The sequence below is a fragment of the Leptonychotes weddellii genome, chromosome 13 (assembly GCF_054177405.1).
Source record: "Leptonychotes weddellii isolate Sample4059 chromosome 13, ASM5417740v2, whole genome shotgun sequence".
In the NCBI taxonomy this organism is placed as follows: Eukaryota; Metazoa; Chordata; class Mammalia; order Carnivora; family Phocidae; genus Leptonychotes; species Leptonychotes weddellii.
In genome coordinates this window covers 25233816-25252624 of record NC_138381.1, presented here as the reverse complement: position 1 = coordinate 25252624, position 18809 = coordinate 25233816, and the positions used below count along the sequence as shown (strand labels likewise).

Below are 18809 nucleotides of genomic sequence, written 5' to 3'. Positions count from 1 at the left end.
ATGAGGAGAAGGAAGGGTGGGGAATTGGAGGGAGAGATGAGAGACTACGGACTCTGAGAAACAAACAGGGTTTTAGAGGGGAGGGGGGAGGGGTTAGCTGGGTGATGGGTATTAAGGAGGGCACGTACTGCATGGAGCACTGGGTGTTATACGAAAACAATGGATCGTGGATCACCACATCAAAAACTAATGATGTATTGTACAGTGACTAACATAACATAATAAAATTAAAAAAATAAAAATAAAAGGGGTCTTTAGTCTATAAACCTATGTCAGCATCCTTCAATGGCACACCCTTAATCAGCAAGGAGCCCAGGCAGTGTGAAGAGAAGAAATGTTTGTAGGACAGCTAAAAGAAGATGTTCTCTTTACCCCATCTAATCCCAGAAAGGTAAAGTACTCTGTTAAGTTCAATTGGAAGCAATTTCTTTGTTGTGGCTGTGATGTAAACACTTTCATTACTCAAAATAATGGAGCAAATAATAAAAATGTATGTCTCAGACATAATAGTAGTGCCCATTTATCAGGTATTATTATGTGCTAAGCAGTTTTCATGCATCACGACTGTGAGTACTCTTATCTCCACTTTCTTGACAGTAAACCGAGGTGGATTTATTTAGCCAAGCAAGTAGTGGAGTTGGGATTTGGGCACAGCCTGACTCCTGTGCCCTTATTCCTAATCAGTACCCTAACCTACCATTGTCCCTTATGATAGCTCTATAAACCAAACAGGTGTATAAAAGACCAATCATTTTGGTCTTTTATACCATGAGATGCAATCATTCAAAATGAGCTATGGCATTACTCTGGTGTAAAATGATACAATGCAAAATAATAATACTGAAGATGATATTCAAATGTGGTTTCTCTTTCTTCTGGAAAAATAAATTTTTGTCTGTTACCAACACAAACATGGTTGGATGGATTTTCAAGATATCTGGATGGAATGTTTGGCATGGTCTCACTTCAAATATACATTTTGTGTAATACATGAAATTCCCCGGGGGTGGGAGGGGCGGCAAGGGGCCTTCAGAGAACAGAGCAGTCATCTTCTAGCCTAGCAGAAATCAAGGGACCAAGAGGTGGCCATGCATCTGCTAATAGTGAAGACGCTGAAGGCACAGAGTACAGACATGAGCCCCACATGCAAAGACTCATGGGAAGGTCCTTGCCATCACAGACAGGAAGCTGTGTCATTCACATGAGTGCCTATATACCTCTGCCAGGAGGAGGAGCTGGGTTTATTTGTTAATGGTTTCTAATTTTCCCAAGCTCCCTGGAACAGATCAGTTAGCAATGTTGGTCTATTCCATGGTCCTTTCCAGTTCAAATATACACATTACCATTCTTCCAGTTTGGGAGCTGCTACTATTTTATAGTTTATGGCCCCAGCCAGGCCTCCTTATGTCCAACTTGCACATAACACCTGCTTCAAGCACCTCTCAGGTGGCTACAAAGTCCTATTAATTAGCCACACTTTTTCCCTTCCTCTTCCTCTCTGCCTTCGAGGATGCCTGGCATTTGTATTCGGACAGAACCCTAGAGAGGCAGTCTGGCTCTCACCTGACAGGTGTGATCCCCGAGGCCCAAGAGGTGATATTGCTCAAGGCCATTCAGTGACACCAAGTCCAGCTCTTTGATTAAAGCTTCCTCATGTCTGTATTCACTTACAGAGTGACCTAATCATGGCAAGTCTTCTAAGGCCAAACCCAATGGAAATCGAATTGTTGTATTATTGATAACACAAAGTAGTGCAAAAACTATCACCTCTGCTCTAAGGTGGGGAAAAGCAGGAGGGCAGGGGTAAGAAAGAAGATATATATAAATGACCCAAATGACCCTGTGGTAAATTACTGAAATAGCTGCTCAGTGGTCTGTGTGTCCGTCTGTCCACATTCAGACTGTATTCAGAAAGCGGGTCACTCTGTATAACCCCAGGAGGTTCCTTTCTTCAGAGATTGCTCCCTACACAGGCAGACCAACATTCTGCCATGATCATCCCAATCTAAGCTGAGAGCATAGAACAGAATGTGGGCACCAGAGGAAAGCCCCTGACCATGTGCTGTCCCTTCAAGGACAAGCTTCAAGGTCTTCCCCCAGGAGGCCTCCCCAGCCTCACTGGTGACATCAGGTGTCCCCACTGCTTGTTCAGGTGGCATCTTCACCTTCCCTACTAGTTAAGGCTCATCATGCTTTATCATGATGACTATGTCACCTCAGTCTCTGGCCATGCTCTACACTCCCTGAGGGAAGGATGACCATGTCTGTATTGTTCACCACCCGCAGAAATCTAGTTGTCTAAGCGAGTACACCATTAACTTCTGATCAGCCATTCTACCCACACCTCCCCTTCCCCAAGTTACTAGAAGAAACCAATTGATGGCTTTCCTTGATAAATGGAAATGGCTTAATTTCCAAAAAGTGGAAGACCAACGCATGCAGGGTTGGGCCAGTGAAAATGGGAAGTTAACACTGACACATTTTCTCCCAAAGTTTGATTTAAAAAAAATGTATTTACATACATTCTAGAGCTTTGTTGTACAACATTATACCTGCAGTCAGCAGTACTGTATTGTATACTTAAAATTTTGCTAAGAGGATAGATCTCGTGTTAAGTGTTCTTTCCACAATAAAGTTAAAAAGAAATTCAAAAAAAAAAAAAATTTAAAAAATGTATTTAAAAACAGAAGTGGCACAACCCAGAGTTCACCGCGACACAAGTAACTGCAAATTTATTAATAAACTTTGGACTCCTCCAAGAAAGCTCAGAAGGCACTCTCCTGCAGCAGAGAGCACACAGGATATAGGGAACCGGGATGACAGCAGTGGATCAAACCCTGGCTCCTCTATTACTTAACAGAATTCGGAACACATTCTTCGAGCTACGAGAATCTGGTCTTTGTAACTTGGTTAGGAGGGGAGTTTCAGAAGCCTTGCAAAATTAACAGAACTCTCCCTGAAATGACCAAAGCTACCGAAGGCACTTGGAAACAAGATGAAATGACCCTCTGCTCCTCTTCCTGGAAATCATATATGCATCGACTCTGATCATCTAAGGCATTTTGCCTCTGAAAAATGGTTATTCCTCTAGGTAGGTGGGCAGGGCTGGCAATGTCAGCAAAAAACAGTGTGACTGGGGCACCTGGGTGGCTCAGTCGTTAAGCGTCTGCCTTCGGCTCAGGTCATGATCCCAGGGTCCTGGGATCGAGCCCCGCATCGGGCTCCCCGCTCTGCGAGAAGCCTGCTTCTCCCTCTCCCGCTCCCTCTGCTTGTGTTCCTGCTCTCGCTATCTCTGTCTCTGTCAAATAAATAAATAAAATCTTTAAAAAAAAAAACAGTGTGACTATCCAATGGGTGGGTGTAAGATGCATATTATTTCTTTTCTTTTTTTTTTTTTTGATGCATATTATTTCTGTTCTGAAAAGTATTTGAGGCCAGATGCACCTCCCAAACCTGATACCTGAAGCGGGAGTGTGTATGAAACCACTCGATATGGCATTCCTTACATGTTAGTGTCCGCCCTTTCTTCCCCACAAGAGGCACAGCTCTAAGAGCAGCTCGGGAAATGACAACAGATGAAGGCAGTCAGGCTTTTAAGATGCTGCACCCACTCCAAATGCCAAGTGGTCACCAAAGAAGCTGGAATTAGACTCTGACTTAGAACCATAGGCAAAGTTGTTGAGATTGATGTACAGATAGAATCAGCCTTAACAGCTGGACATTTTACTGGATACACACACTATTGACAATGACCTCCAGATGGTCAGGAGCCAGGATGAGGATGGATTTCCAAAAAGTCCATGCAGAGCTGTCTGGGGAGATCTGGCTGGAAATCTTTGGATGCCAAATAGGAAAGAGCTTGTCCCCCGCCCCCCATAAGAAGCTGAGGTTCCAACTTTATAGACCAGATATAAAAAAGAAATTGTAGAAGGGCCCTACTTGGCTGCCAGGCCAACCTGGATATATAAGTCATTTAGGAACAAAATAGAAGAGAGTCAGAATAGTGGCTGGTCTAGTCTAAGGAACAGCTTACTACCATAAATCTGGATTTCTTTTCTTGATCCTTATAACTTCTCAAATGTTTGGCAGTTTTATTAACTCTTGCTTACTCCCATCTCCTTCCATGTAGTCAGACAAGAGTAAATCCCATCAATGGAAAAGAGCTTATGTACACCTGCTTTGAAGACAAAAAGGACTTGGATTTCCCAGGGCCTCAGTTTCCCTATTTGTAAAATAAGGTGTTTGAACTTCATGGTCTCTGGGAGAATGTGAGTCTTTTCCACATCTTACCGTTCCCCTACTGCTTTGTCCAGGAGGAGGAGTGTGATCTGGGAGCCCTCTAGGTTAAATGCCTTCAGACTCTACTGAAGACAGAGGGCTCCCCCTTGTCAGTCACAGTCTGAATAGTGGCAGCAGATATGAAAAGAAGAGTAAGGCAGGCCAGACCCCTAAATCCTGCAAGAATTCAAAGAGAACTGACTGGGTGCAAATGGGCACAGAGACATAACCATCTAGATGGGGTCTCCATGTGGTTTCCCAATAAATAATCTCATAGGTTGGTTAAAAGAAGAGCATAGCTGCATGAAGGCAGGAATGAGCCAAGGAGTTTGATGAACAAACAAGCCTGGAGTTTTGTGCCATAGGAAAACCAATGTCTTCACACATACACAAATCCTACCTTTTTCCGTTGTAGCTTTTGCTTTTCCCTGAATTCTTCCATCTTCCTGGCCTCTTCTCTTAGAGTCTGGGCAAGCTGAATGTGACATTGGGCCACACTGTCTACCTCTGCAAGAAGAATTTAAAAAAACAAGGCAAAACAAAAAACAATAAGCAGGATCTACATATGTCTGAATTCAAATATACAAAACCACACATAACATATTCACAAAATCCTGGAGCTAATGGTAAAATTATCCTATTTCACTCGGTTACCAACATTTATTGAGTCCTTGCATGTGCCCAGCATTGCCCTGGCCACCAAGACCAAAGCTAGCAAACCTTTAGCTTAGCCTCTTACCACTGGCTGTCACTCACCTAGTGAGTACCCAGAGCTGAATTGAAAAACAGCCAAGGCCCCAGCTCATGGAGCTTATGTGCTAGAAGACATCATGAAACCCACTACAATTTCAAATTCAATACTTATTTCTCATTAGATGACTCTAACAGTCTTTCCATCTCTAACATGAGCCTGAGCATTTGTAAGAAAGGTCATACGTGAAAATTTTGGCTATCAATAGTTATTTCTAGATAGAAAGATGACTGGTGATTTCTTCCCCTTATTTTCTAAGATCTTTGCAAGGAGTATGGCTTATCTTTATTACAACCAAAAAAATTCCTATTTTACTTGTTCTAAGAAAACAAATTGAAGCATGACATTAAAGCTAGAAAGACTGACAGATCTGACCTAAGAAAAAATTTTAAACTTGTGTGTGTCAAAACAACCTTGAACAAGGTTCAAAGATACATGACAAATTGGAAAAATATTAGCAATTTATATAACAAAGAGGAAATAGCTATATTAAAAGAGCTTCCACAAATCAAAATCAAAATAAAAATATTCCGGGGTGCCTGGGTGGCTCAGTTGGTTAAGTGACTGCCTTCGGCTCAGGTCATGATCCTGGAGTCCCGGGATCGAGACCCACATCGGGCTCCCTGCTCAGCAGGGAGTCTGCTTCTCCCTCTCCCGCTCCTCCCTCTTGTGCTCTCTCTCTCTCAAAATAAAAATAAATAAAATCTTAAAAAAAAAAAAATATTCCAGTATAAAAATTGGTTAAAGAACATGACATTTTTTAAAGATTGGCTAAATGGCCAATAAATATTTGGAAATGTATTCAGCCTTAAAGCTAATGGAAAAAGTGTAAAACTTGAAACCCCAGTAATCTATAATTTTTTGCTTTTCAGTTGGGGAAATTTTTTAAAATGTGAAAATTCTTCGTATCGGTAAGCATGGGGGAAAACAGCACTTTGGGTGGAAGAAAAAATCAGTACAACCTTTCTGGAAGAAGTTTGGCATTTTGTAGGATCAAAACTTTCTTTCCTTTTTTTATAATGATTTCAGTTTTAAGTAATCTCTATACCTAATGTGGGGCTTCAGCTCACAACCCTGCAAGATCAAGTCACATGCTCCACTGAGCTAGCCAGGTGCCCCTCAAAATTTTCAAATGTGAAAAAATGAGGCAGATCTATATGAACTGAAATGGGAAGATGCTTAGATAATATTGTTGAGAAACAGATTGTAGAGAGCTAGGTATAGTATGATCTCATTTATACAAAAACTCATGTCTCTGTGTGTGTGTGTCTGCAATTTAAGAAAGAGAAAGAGAATTATAAATGCATAGAAAAAGGTCTAGAGAGATATATACCAAACTGCTAGCATGATTAAAACATTGATAATTTCATTTCAAAATTGATTTTAAAACATAGGCTCTGCTCCCACCCCATAGAGTCTGAACCCCTCCCACAGTATCATCCTATTCACTTATATGAAGATACATTTGCATATAAGTTTAATTGCATAAAAACATCTGGAGTCATATTCACCAATAACTGCTTATCACTAGGAAGTGAAAGTTCAAATGTTTACCATCTTCTTGCTAGTTGTCTAACTAGTTAGTTGTTTGAATTTTTAAGAAAAAAATATATATGTTTATATTTTTTTAATAAGAGGGAAATAAAATTATTTTTGGGGGAAAAAAGAAAATAAGTCAAGTATGAACAAGTATACAGGTTTAGGAGACCCGGCCTAGGCTGAAGCTCCCTTGGGCCACATGCTTAGCCTAGCAGGGTGTCTAAGAAACATGAAACATAAGAAATATTTCCACCTTGAGAAATGTAGTCATTGGTGGTTAAAGAGGGAAGAAGACACCTTCTATGGAAAAGTTAAGATGAATACCTATTTAGCTAACATTAACAAACATCTAGAACCAGTCAACTAGCTATAAAAACACTTAAAGCACATATCATATCTATGATGCCATGTTAAAATCCTTAGCTTGGAAGCACCCCATACTGTGAAGAACAGAAAGCCTTAAAGGCACTTTCTGGGTAACAGGCCTGGGGACTATTAGAACTGAAGTGGGGGGTGCCTGGCTGGTGAGCTGGTAGAGCATGTAACTCTTGATCTCAGGGTCGTGAGTTCAAACCCCATGTTGGGTGTAGAGATTACTAGGAAAGGAAAGGAAAGGAAAGGAAAGGAAAGGAAAGGAAAGGAAAGGAAAGGAAAGGAAAGGAAAAAAAAAAGAAAAGAAAGAAAGAAAAAACAAACTGGACAGGACCCTTTGAAGACCAGAGTGCCAGGGTCTTGCCCTGGATTTCAAGTGTGAGAACTGCAGCTCTAAGTGAGTCAAATGCACACCATGATGAGAGGGTGTGCAGGATGGGTTCTCCTCCTCATTTCAACTCTGCAGAGTTCCTTTTCACCTTGGGAGCTGCTCTAATTTTTTTCTCACTGAATATGAGATTGCTGTTCACATTAAAACCCACTGCTGGTGACAGACAGACCCAGCACCCACCGGGACCGGCAAACACAGTTTAGAGAATCACTTACGCTGCTTAAAGACTTCCAGGGCCCGCTTCAGGGTGCTAAAAAACAAGCACATGCATAGTTTCAGTTCTGGAAATTGGCTGTGCAATCTTATAATGCCACGGCATGCTTCTCTCTGCCCGCATCTCATGGCCTGTCAGCTCAACTTTGCCCGTGAGCTTGGGAAGACCACAAAGGATCAAGACTTTTGCCATTCACTTTCCTCTTTCTTACTCTCTCAATCTCAGGCACAAGCATTATACATTCTCCACTGTCCACCCGGGTACAGCAAGATGCCAAAATTCCTTATGCTTCATTTCCCCCAATGGTATTACAGGAGTTATGGTCCCTTTCTCATAAGAATACCGGTCCTTCGGTAAGATATGATAATGAGAAATATGGATACAAGCCAATAAAAGAAGGGTTCAAACTCTGGCTCCTGATCGCCCCCTGTTTCATTCACTCATCAATCATTTGTGCTTATGGAACATAAACTATGAGCCAGGTGTTGTGGCAGATGTTAATGATTCAATGGTATAAGACAGACACAGTCCCAGACCTCACACTCCAATGGGGGAGACAGACATTAAACACATTGTATTAGTGTTCTATTGCTGAATAACAAATTACCACAAAATTAGCAGCCTAAAACAACACACATTTATTACCTCACGGTTTCAGCAGAGAAAGACCCTGACTCATTTTTCACACCTTCTCTTGATCTCCCCCATCCTCTTATGGCCCACGGCTCCTCCTTCCTTGGAGACCCCCTTGCCTATGGTTTGAGTTCTCCCCATCCTATACTTCTTTAAGTAAACCTCCTTCTGGGGTCACTTGGCCCTGGGAATGTTCTTGCTCAGGCTGCCTTCACAGAAGCAGATCTCACTGGGCTCATTCCAGCCACTCAGGTAGGAATGGAACTCTGTGAATTCACGGTCCCCCAGCCACAACAGCATAAGATCATGGATCATTTCCTATATGTATATATGTGTGTGGCAAGTTTTGCTATTTTGCAAAGTAAAAACCCTCGTCTTTTCCAGCTGGCCACTTCTAGCTCTCACTTTTCCTGCTCTGTTCATTTATCCCAAAAGAAAGGATTCTTCTTTCTCCATGCCTTTTCTCACACAAACATTTCCAATTATTACAAAGATATCAAGCAGAAAAACGTAACTGCACATTCTCCATTCACCTTACCCATCTTATGATACAATTTTTCAAGGAACACAATGTACTAGAAAGTGTCCCTATCAAACAAGTATGCCAGTGGTCCAGAAGGACAAATGAGCATCACTGAAGCACAGACTTACTACTGGAATTAGTAAGAAAGGCAGAGGGTTATGGCAGCAGGTACAACCGGAAGTCCTTCTCCATGGCGAGTTGTGGACTTGAAATCCAGCCTTACCCACAAATTGTTCAGGGTCTAAAATTTTTCCCCACCCTAAGCCACTGGCTGAAGGGCCACTAAAAAGGCAGTCCAAATCTCTCTTTTGTTTGTCATTAGGTTTCTTGTCTCCCATCATCACTTAATTGCTATTTCCCTTGTTCAGGACATGATGACAATCCGGAGAGAGAATCGGAACGTTGGGGGTAGTGGCCTAGCAATGTCCATCTCCTCTTCTCCCTAGTGTTCTTCACTGTGGGAAGAGAAAATATTCTACCACCCTTTTAAATAAGCACTTTGGCCTTAAACCCTAATGTGGCCCATTAGAGACCTGAGTCTCTCAATGTGGTCCAGGAGATGAAAAGTTCTAACTAGTCCACAGAGAAGCGAGTCTTGCACTCTTATCGAGGGCCCCTTCCTAAAGATCATCCTAGAGGTGACAGAAACAGAAGTCACCCAAATGACCTTTCTTTTTTTTTTTTTAAGATTTTATTTATTTATTTGACAGAGAGATAGAGAGAGAGCACAAGTTGGCAGAGTGGCAGGCAGAGGGAGAGGGAGAAGCAGGCCCCTTGCTGAGCAGGGAGCCCGACTCAGGACTCGATCCCAGGACCCTGGGATCATGACCTGAGCTGAAGGCAGACGCCTAACAGACTGAGCCACCCAGGCGCCCCCCAAATGACCTTTCATATCAACCTTGGAGACACCGTTGCCACTAATCATTTCCGTTGCATCTTTCACTCTGAGGTACACTCTAAGAAGGAACACTGACTGGCTTTTGTTACAGAACACAGAGAACGATGCTAGAGGCTCTCTATGAATCTACTAAGTTATAGGTCAGATGTCTAAGAATATAATAAATATCATTTTGGATCAGGGCGCCTGGGTGGCTCAGTTAGTTAAGTGTCTGACTCCTGGTTTGGGCTCAGATCCTGATCTTAGGGTCCTGGGATCAAGCCCCACACCAGGCTCCACACTCAGCTGGGAGTCTGCCTGAGATTCTCTCTCTCCTTCTCTCTCTGCCTCTCCCCCATCATGCTTGCACTCTCACTCTCTCTCTCTCTCTCAAATAAATAAATAAATCTTTAAAATATATATATCATTTTGGGTCAGACTCATTCTGCTAAATATCAGAGAGCTCAATAAATATCAATACAGGAGCCTATATAACCGCCCATGAAGCCACCAGCCCTGTAGATGAGAGAGTGTTCCTAAAGCCATATCTGTATTCAGTGAGTGACGAAAGAATAAATAAGTACAGAAACCTCACATCACTGGTGAGAACTATAAAATGGTGCAAAGACAATCTCTCAGAGTTGTCACAAACAGCGTGCATGCATGTGTGCATGTGCCTAAGCCCTTCTATTAAATGTCTAGTATAAAATTACATATAGTATAATCTTCCTGATGAAAAAGTATACATAGAAAAAGACTTCAAAGAAAATCTAGAAAGTTTTACTAATGGGTTGTGGCTTCATAGTTCATTGGAGCCTTCTTTCTATTTTTCTGTATTTTTCATAACTGGAAATAAGGGGGAAAAAACAATTATAAACTGTTTTCACCCAATACACGTCACCCCACTGGCCAGCTCTGTCTGCCAAAGCAATGGGGGCTCCTGGCAGTACTGGTCGACCAGGAACCCGGAACGAAGCGTGGCACCTACTTGATCTCCAACTGTCCACATGGCTTCTTCCTGGAGAGGTTGAGAAGGTCTTTGCCATATTTCTCTTCAATTGATGCCCTAAGGGGAACAGAAGAGAGAGCTCTGAGTCCTTCTTGGTGCTGATTCTTAGTTAAAACACATGGCACTCCCCTCGAGGGCAAAACTGCACCTCTGACGGGAGAAGCTCAGATATAACACCATTCTCTAAAATGCAGAAGTCCCTCTACTCAACAGGAAGAACTGCGAGAAGACCAGTGGTCTTCACCTCTAAGTCGCCAGCCTGGACATCACGGGCAAAACCAGACATGGCCCCCTGACCAGCACAGGCTAGGGCATTACAGACTAACTATTCAAAACTATGACCCAAGGATTTATATACCAAAAATTGATTTTTATTTATATTTATATACATATATTTAAGTGGCGTAAGAGATACTTCCACCAAATGCCACACTCCTAAGGCCCACCCCTCCTCCCATGTTCTCGAGGAGTATCCTTTTAACCATTCTATAGAGTTCCTCATTCACAGTCAATTCAAAGATGCAGCTAAACTGTAGCAACGAAAGGGATAGAATATAAACTCTGCAGTTGGCAGGTCTCACAAGAACAACAGATCGTTACTTGGTGTAGTATGGTCTGTCTAATGTGCCAAATATCCCCATTCTCCCATCAGTTACAGTGTCCCAGGTACTGCAGCAGGAACACTGCAGTGGGTGCCGGGACCTGATCTTCCTAGGTTTGAAACCAGATCTATCCTTTCTTAGCTGTCTGACCTTAGGCAAGTTACATAACCTCTCTGAGCCTCAGTTTCTTCAACTGTAAAATAAGGATGATAAAACTTACCACACAGGGTTATTAGGAGAACGAACAAGATAATGTATGCAAAATATATGGTAGCTTATATATGTATCTGGCAAGCCTTCAATAACTGGCAGCTATTAATATAATCTCACTTAATTGCCTCTAGCTACTCGCTGCAGGATGATGATCCTCATTTTTATATTCCTCGTTTCCTGCTCATATCAGGAGCTTGGTTTGTAAGCTGGCCCCATCCGGGGTTCTAGGGGTGAGAGAGTCCATGCGCTTGAGTACCAGGGACAAAATAGGTTCATTTCAGGGGCACCTGTGTGGCTCAGTTGGTTAAGTGGCTGCCTTCAGCTCAGGTCATGATCCCAGGGTCCTGGGATCTAGCCCTGCATCGGGCTCCCTGCTCAGCAGGGAGCCTGTTTCTCCCTTTCCCTCTGCTGACCGCTCTGCCTACTTGTGCTCTCTCTCTCTCTGTGTCAAATAAATAAAATCTTTAAAAAAAAAAATAGGTTCATTTCATTGTTAACCAGTGGAAGACCTCAAACTGGGATGTTCTGTAGAACCCTGCTTTTAGGGGCGCCTGGGTGGCTCAGGAGTTAAGCGTCTGCCTTCAGCTCAGGTCATGATCCCAGGGTCCTGGGATCAAGCCCCAAGGGTCCTGGGATCAAGCCCCACGTCGGGCTCCCTGCTCAGCAGGAAGCCTGCTTCTCCCTCTCCCACTCCCCTGCTTATGCGCTCCCCCCCTTTCTCTCTCTCTCTCTCATGTGTGTGCTCTCTTTCTCAAATAAAGAAATAAAATCTTAAAAAAAAAAAAAAGATTCTTTCTCTTTCTCTTGGCTCCCCCAACTTGTGTGCTCTCTCAGTCTCTTTAAAAAAAAAAAAAAAAAACCCTAAATAAAATTGAATAAAATAACAGGGCAGTGATGTTTGTTAAACTTTTGTTTTATGCATGTGTGTGCTGGGTGGCAGTGGAAATTTTTTTTATTTCCTTTTTCTTTAAAAAACTTTATTTTTTAATTTTTATTTTATTTCTTACTGAGGGTTACATTTAAAAAAAATGTGGACACCACTGATTTCCATCCCCATCCCCATTGTGTCAGGGGTCTCTTGGATGGTCCTGCCTGGGCGGCAGAAGCTTCAGTCAGTAGACAATGGCTCCTCATAGATGTATGGCAAGGCTAGTTCACTCCCAGGAGAAAATGTATAAAAGCCCTACCTGGAGAAGGAACACAAAAAGCGAGGGATGTTCTGCAATCTGTGTATCTTGCAGTTGTGAAACGCCTGTTTGCCGGCTACCTTGTCAGAGCTCTGCTGAAGAAAGGAGGAAGCCCACCTCCGGTGCCCATTAGGAGAAAGGAAAGGTGTAATTTGGTGTCACCACTGCCAACCAGCTTGGGTAGAAGAGGGAGGCTGGTCCCTCAAAGGAGGAGGTGCAGTGACCAGCTCCCTGGAGCCTGAGAGTGGACACACCTCTCCCCACCCACCCCTCCTGATATGCACCGTGTGTCAGGGCTCCAGTTCCCTGGGGACTTTCAAAAGAGTTTAGGGAGAGAGGCCTCATCATCCAGGGTGGACAACCATAGAAATGTGATGTTGGGGCGCCTGGGTGGCTCAGTCGTTAAGCGTCTGCCTTCGGCTCAGGTCATGATCCCAGGGTCCTGGGATCGAGCCCCACATCGGGCTCCCTGCTCTGCGGGAAGCCTGCTTCTCCCTCTCCCACTCCCCCGTTCCCTCTCTCACTGTGTCTCTCTCTGCCAAATAAATAAATAAAATCTTAAAAAAAAAAAAAAAAAAGAAGTGTGATGTTACCCAATGTTCTCTCGAGAAGAAAATAAAAACACTTGATGGAAAAACACGTTGATGTCTGGATCTCCAAGTTATAAACCTTTTACTCACTGTGTTACAAATAGAATCTGTTCAGGGGCGCCTGGGTGGCTCAGTTGGTTAAGCGACTGCCTTCGGCTCAGGTCATGATCCTGGAGTCCCGGGATCAAGTCCCGCATCGGGCTCCCTGCTCGGCAGGGAGTCTGCTGCTCCCTCTGACCCTCCTCCCTCTCATGCTCTCTGTCTCTCATTCTCTCTCTCTCAAATAAATAAATAAAATCTTTAAAAACAAACAAACAAACAAAAAAGACAAATAGAATCTGTTTATTAGTTTGGGTCCTGGCAACAACCCTGATCTTTGGCCAAAGATCCCTCTAAAGTGTTCCTTCATCCGGAATCACTGGGAAATTGAGTATTCTGGTGGGATAAGATTTTCCACAAAACTAACTTACCCCATTAAGTATGGAATTAAAAAAAAAAAATCCTATCTATTAAAAAAAGAAAAGGAAAGGAAAAATCCTCTAAACTGGCATGGACTGCCCTGAACACCCCCTGCCCTCTGGAATGCTGTGACCCACCCCCCTCTTTCTCACTGCTCTGTGGCCATGGCCACCCCACCCCACCCCACCCCACCCGGGTCTCTGAATCAGGTAAGTCATGCTCATCTCCACCTGCAAGCTTGCTGTCCTCCCACAGACACCTAGCTACTCCTCCATCTATCAAATCCACACCACCCTCCGAGGGCCCCTCAAAGGTCCTGTCTGCCCCTCTTTATACCGGTCTTTCACAATCTCCCTCTCCCATGAGGTTTTTAGTGCTATGCGTATCACCTCACTGGATTTTATGATAATTTGTTTGCTGTTTCACTCATAAATCTCATCTGTCACAATGATTTCTAAGAACTTCAGGACAGAAATATCATTTACTTCTTGGGTATCATCCCATAACCTAGAGCAGAGGACCTGTGAACCCCTGAAGACAAACAGAAAGCAGTAAATGGTTCCTTTGAGTGGGAGTGCTTTGTCTCCCCCTCCGTCTTCAAGGAAGAACAGCGTGTACCTCTCTTTCAAAAAGTCTTCAAACTCTTTGCAGTTCTTGCGGCCGTTGTTCAGGTGCTGAATGATGCAGTCGTAGCCTGTGGTGCTGAGGATGTCTGAGCTCTGGTGAGAAATGACATTGTGTCAGAGCGGGGACAGTGGGGACGGCAGCCCCAGGCCTGCAGAGTGCACAGGGCAGAGCACAGGGGGGAAGCCAGCAGTGGGAAGTTTCTGAAGCACTTCACCTCCAAGACATGTGACCAAAGAGAACAAACTAGAAGAAGTTAAGTGTGTATGCAGCCTTGGCAGAATTGTCAAAGTTATGAAACTAAAGGGCCACGAATCAGGAAGTGATGGGATAGAGAGAGCACATGGATGAGGGAGCTGGCCGGGTTCTGTCCCTCCCTGGGCCCCCACCCAGAACCAGAACCAGGGCTACACAGTTTTCCCTTTGTCCTTAAACTTGTCACAGAGCTTGACACGGATGTCTCTTCCCACAACCAATAAGCCTGGTCTGCAGGGGGAGGGTTGAGGGTATCCCTACAAAAGGGCAAGCAGCTCTGAGCCAGGAGCCAGGCCCCAGGAGCGGAGAGGGGGCCCGCTTCCCACCGGGAAACATGAAGGGGAACCAGCATGACCCACCACATGGTCACTGGCTGGCTCCAGTTTGGGCGGGAGGGGAGATAGGAATGTGTTTTTTCATTTTAAATTAGCAATCTATACTATTTTATTCTATTGTGAGCTCTGAGGTTGGAGGAAGCTATCTAAGTCCCCAAAGCAGTATCCCCAGAGACAGTATATTTTTAAAATCAACATCCCTCAGCCCCTTAAACCAACCAGTCAGGGGCTAAAGAATATCCCCTAAAGTGTCCCCTAATGAGGCTGGTTCCCTGGCTTCTACGTCCAAATGCATACAATAGGTTGCCAGATTCAGACTCCAGTCCCTTAGGGAGGTTAGTTAGGCTGCCCTGGGGTATGCCCTGGGGAGCTCTGAACTCACCCACCCCAGCCCAGCCCAGGTGATCACCCCTTCCCAGCCCCCAGTCAGTTGAGGGGGGTACCACTCTGCCCTTGGTGGTGACTGGGGGACTCTTGAAGACACCTCTCTACTTAGCCCCGGGCACCAGAGAAGCAGAATTTCTCTCTTCCATTTGCTGCCACTCACACAGCCTGGCCTAGCAGACAGGGTCTCAGGGAGATCCAGCAGGACCAAGGCTTGAGGTTGATTTAACGTGGCATTCAGAAACCTAACTGGCCATAACTCACACTGCATTTTTATTTTTTTATTTTTATTTTTTATTTTTAAAGATTTTATTTATTTATTTGAGAGAGAGAGAACTAGAGAGAGCAAGCACATGAGAGGGGGGAGGGTCAGAGGGAGAAGCAGACTCCCCGCCGAGCAGGGAGCCCAATGCGGGACTCGATCCAGGGACTCCAGGATCATGACCTGAGCTGAAGGCAGTCGCTTAACCAACTGAGCCACCCAGGCGCCCTCACACTGCATTTTTAAAGATGGATTATTATCGGAATAGTCAATTCTACACATATAATTACATCTAAGTAAGAAATGCCTTTAATTCTATGAATTCTGGCTGTTGTTTCAGCATAGATTTAGGCCTCGGGAAGCCTAAGGAAACAACCTCCACCAAAGCTTCATTCCTCTCCCCACCCCTCCATACACACTTCTGTCTCAGCCAGGTAGGCTTCTTACAGTCACCTGCAATGTAGTGCTCAGCAGCAACTCCAAGACAATGTCTGCATTATCCCCTCCTGAATCCAAATCCAGCCCCTCAACCCCCGAGTTTTCTGGAAGCCTCCTCTGAGTAGCCCCGATGCCCCCTCCCCTGGTCTCTCAGAGCGCCCTGCCTCTGAATTTGCTGTTCGGTATCTACCACATGAGGAACCTTGCTGTCCCAACCCTTCACAAGTTCCTGCAGCTTCTTCCTAGTCTGGGGCCACTCCTACACACACACACACACACAACCAACCAAACCATCTAGCTTCATATGATGCACACCAAAGGTCTGCAGTAAAATTCTGTAGGATGAAAATGCCTCTTGTGTTCCAGCCAGATGCATCCAAGGAGAAGGATGAAAACAGACTCTGGAGTGAATGAGTGAATGCATGGATACACAGGGCCACAGTCAATGCTGGTCTGTAGACAGAAGTGCTTTGCCCTTCCCAGAGAAAAGCACTTGGGTTCTCTGTCTTATGATATTCATTTGAAAAAGGTACTTTCCTTTTTCTTAATGAAAGGTGCAGACACTCTTTGGGCTGGGCAGGAAGGATTGGAGATAGACCGGGGTTTCATGGAAACACACCAGATCACTAGGACTCCTGGCTGTCGGCCTTAAAAAAACAGAACTGCTGCTTCAGAGCAGAGACTGGGATACAGAGGCGACCAAGAAAGGAAACCCCCAAGGATTTGGAGGCCAAGTAGGATAGAAGACTGCATGAGCACCGAGATGGCATCACAAATCTGCCATCAGAACTGATAACCCCATAACCCCAATATCCCCAGCTGGGTAAACGGAGCCCTCTACACAATATCCCTGACTTCCCTCCCCCAGCTTTTCCCACACTGGTCTCTTCCCTGACCTCCAAAGGAACAGTTTATGTTTCTACCCCAGGACTTTTACACATGCTCCTCCCCCGCCCCTGCCCCCAGTGGGAATGCCATTTCCTCCTCTTCACTTAAGTCTCACCTCTGCTTCAGAGCCAGTTCAAATCCCATTTCCTCTCTGGAGTCTTCCTCAAGTAATCCCTCTACAGTCGTCTCTTCCTCTTCTGACTACCCAGAGTGTTTAATGCCCATTCCTCTATTTGGCTCTTATTCTGTATTATTTTATGTCTTTAGTTAACATCTTTTTAAAAATTAGTTAACTTCTTCAAGATTTCTGGATTACACCCAACTTTTATCACCCACAGCAGCTTCCACATTAATGGTGTTTGAGAAATGTCTGTTAATTATATGCCAACTACAGACAAGATACTAACAAGGTTACAAAGCCCTCATTAGAGTTCTCGCAACCAAGGAGCCTATTGTTCACTTAGGGAGTCAGTAAAAGACAATTACATAAAATAAACGTGCATGCACAGGAAAATGAGAGATTAAAACAATATACAAGACTATAAAGAGAAAATATGTAATGAATGAGGTAGAGAAGAAAGATTAGGCTTCGGTCATCAGAAAGAGAAGAAATAAGATTTAAACTGAGTCTTTTAGAATGACTGGGATTCACACGAAAAATCAGAAGATATTTCAAACCAACTGATAGTGAAGAAAATGGTATATCAGCATTTATGAGATGCACCAAAATAGTGCTTAAAGGGAAACTTAGAGCTCTAAATGCTTATATGAGAAAAAAAAGTTTCTAAAATTAATGATCTAAGACTTCACTTAATCGAACTAGGAAAAAAGAATGAATGAAATCTGTAGTAAGTAGAAGGAAGGAAATAAAAGTAGTGGAACACAATGACACAGAAATGGACCAAGAAAAAATGTTCATGAAAAATTGCTTACCTTCCCGGGGAAATTCAAATTAAAGTCACAGTAATATCTATTTCATGCCCATGCCCACTAGAGCAGCTAAAATTAAAAAGTCAACATTGAATGTAAGCAGGAATGCTGAACTACGGGAACTCTCATGCATTGCTGATGGGAGTATAAAAACGATACATTTTGAAAAATGGTGATCTCTCGAAAAGATAAATATATACATACCCCATGACCCAAAGTTCCACCCCTCAGCATTTACCCAAGCAAAATAAAACGTATGTCCACAAAAAGACTTGCACGAGAATTGTCATGGGAGTGTTAGACGCAATAACCCAAAACTGGAAACAACCCAAATGTCTACAACTGATGAAGGGCAAACAATGCGTGGTATATTCATACAATGGGATACTACTCAGCAATAAAAAGACAGAACTCCTGACCCATGAAACCACATGAATGGATCTCAGAAACCTTACAAAAGTGAAAGATGCCAGGCACAAAAAGTATGTGCTGTGTAATATCATTGACACGACATTCTAGGACAGGCAGGCAGTCCTAGGACTTATTTCTATGGGAAAATAGATAACAGTGATTGCCTGAGCGAGAAACTGAGGCTGGAGTGGGAAGGGTCCCTCAGGGAATTTCCTGGAACGATGGAAAAGCATACACCCATGTGACCCGCAGTCCTATCAAGATCATCCTATAGAGAGGTGTGGGCTGTACAGGTGTGTGCAGTTTTCGAAACTCACTGACCTAGGCATTTTATCTTATGTAAATTACGCCTCAATAAAATTAAAAGGTGAAAAAAAAATGGATTAGGATGCAGAGGGAGAACGGGCAGGAGGCAGTCAGTAGAAGGAACAGAGGAAGCTAAGCCTTAGAAGTGGACCTGGGCTTGGAGTCCTGGGCGGGGCAGGGAGATGAAAAAGAAGGGCGAGCGGGCGCCTGGGTGGCTCAGTTCGTTAAGCGACTGCCTTCGGCTCAGGTCATGATCCTGGAGTCCCAGGATCGAGTCCCGCATCGGGCTCCCTGCTTGGCAGGGAGTCTGCTTCTCCCTCTGACCCTCCTCCCTCTCT

At 43.9% G+C, this 18809-nt stretch overlaps 1 protein-coding gene across 1 annotated transcript in view; it reads right to left on the bottom strand.

The window, feature by feature from the left end:
- The window catches only part of PSTPIP2 (proline-serine-threonine phosphatase interacting protein 2), a 24035-nt gene extending 10644 nt beyond the window's left edge, over window positions 1-13391 (bottom strand). The window contains exons 1-4 of the mRNA XM_081801296.1: window positions 13270-13391; window positions 10567-10644; window positions 7547-7581; window positions 4679-4785 (exon numbers count right to left, since the gene is read on the bottom strand). Of these exons, the coding sequence (XP_081657422.1) occupies window positions 4679-4785; window positions 7547-7581; window positions 10567-10644; window positions 13270-13376 (327 nt within the window). The 5' untranslated portion in view covers window positions 13377-13391. The remainder of the gene's footprint in view (window positions 1-4678; window positions 4786-7546; window positions 7582-10566; window positions 10645-13269) is intronic.
- Between the last annotated feature and the right edge of the window lie 5418 nt (window positions 13392-18809).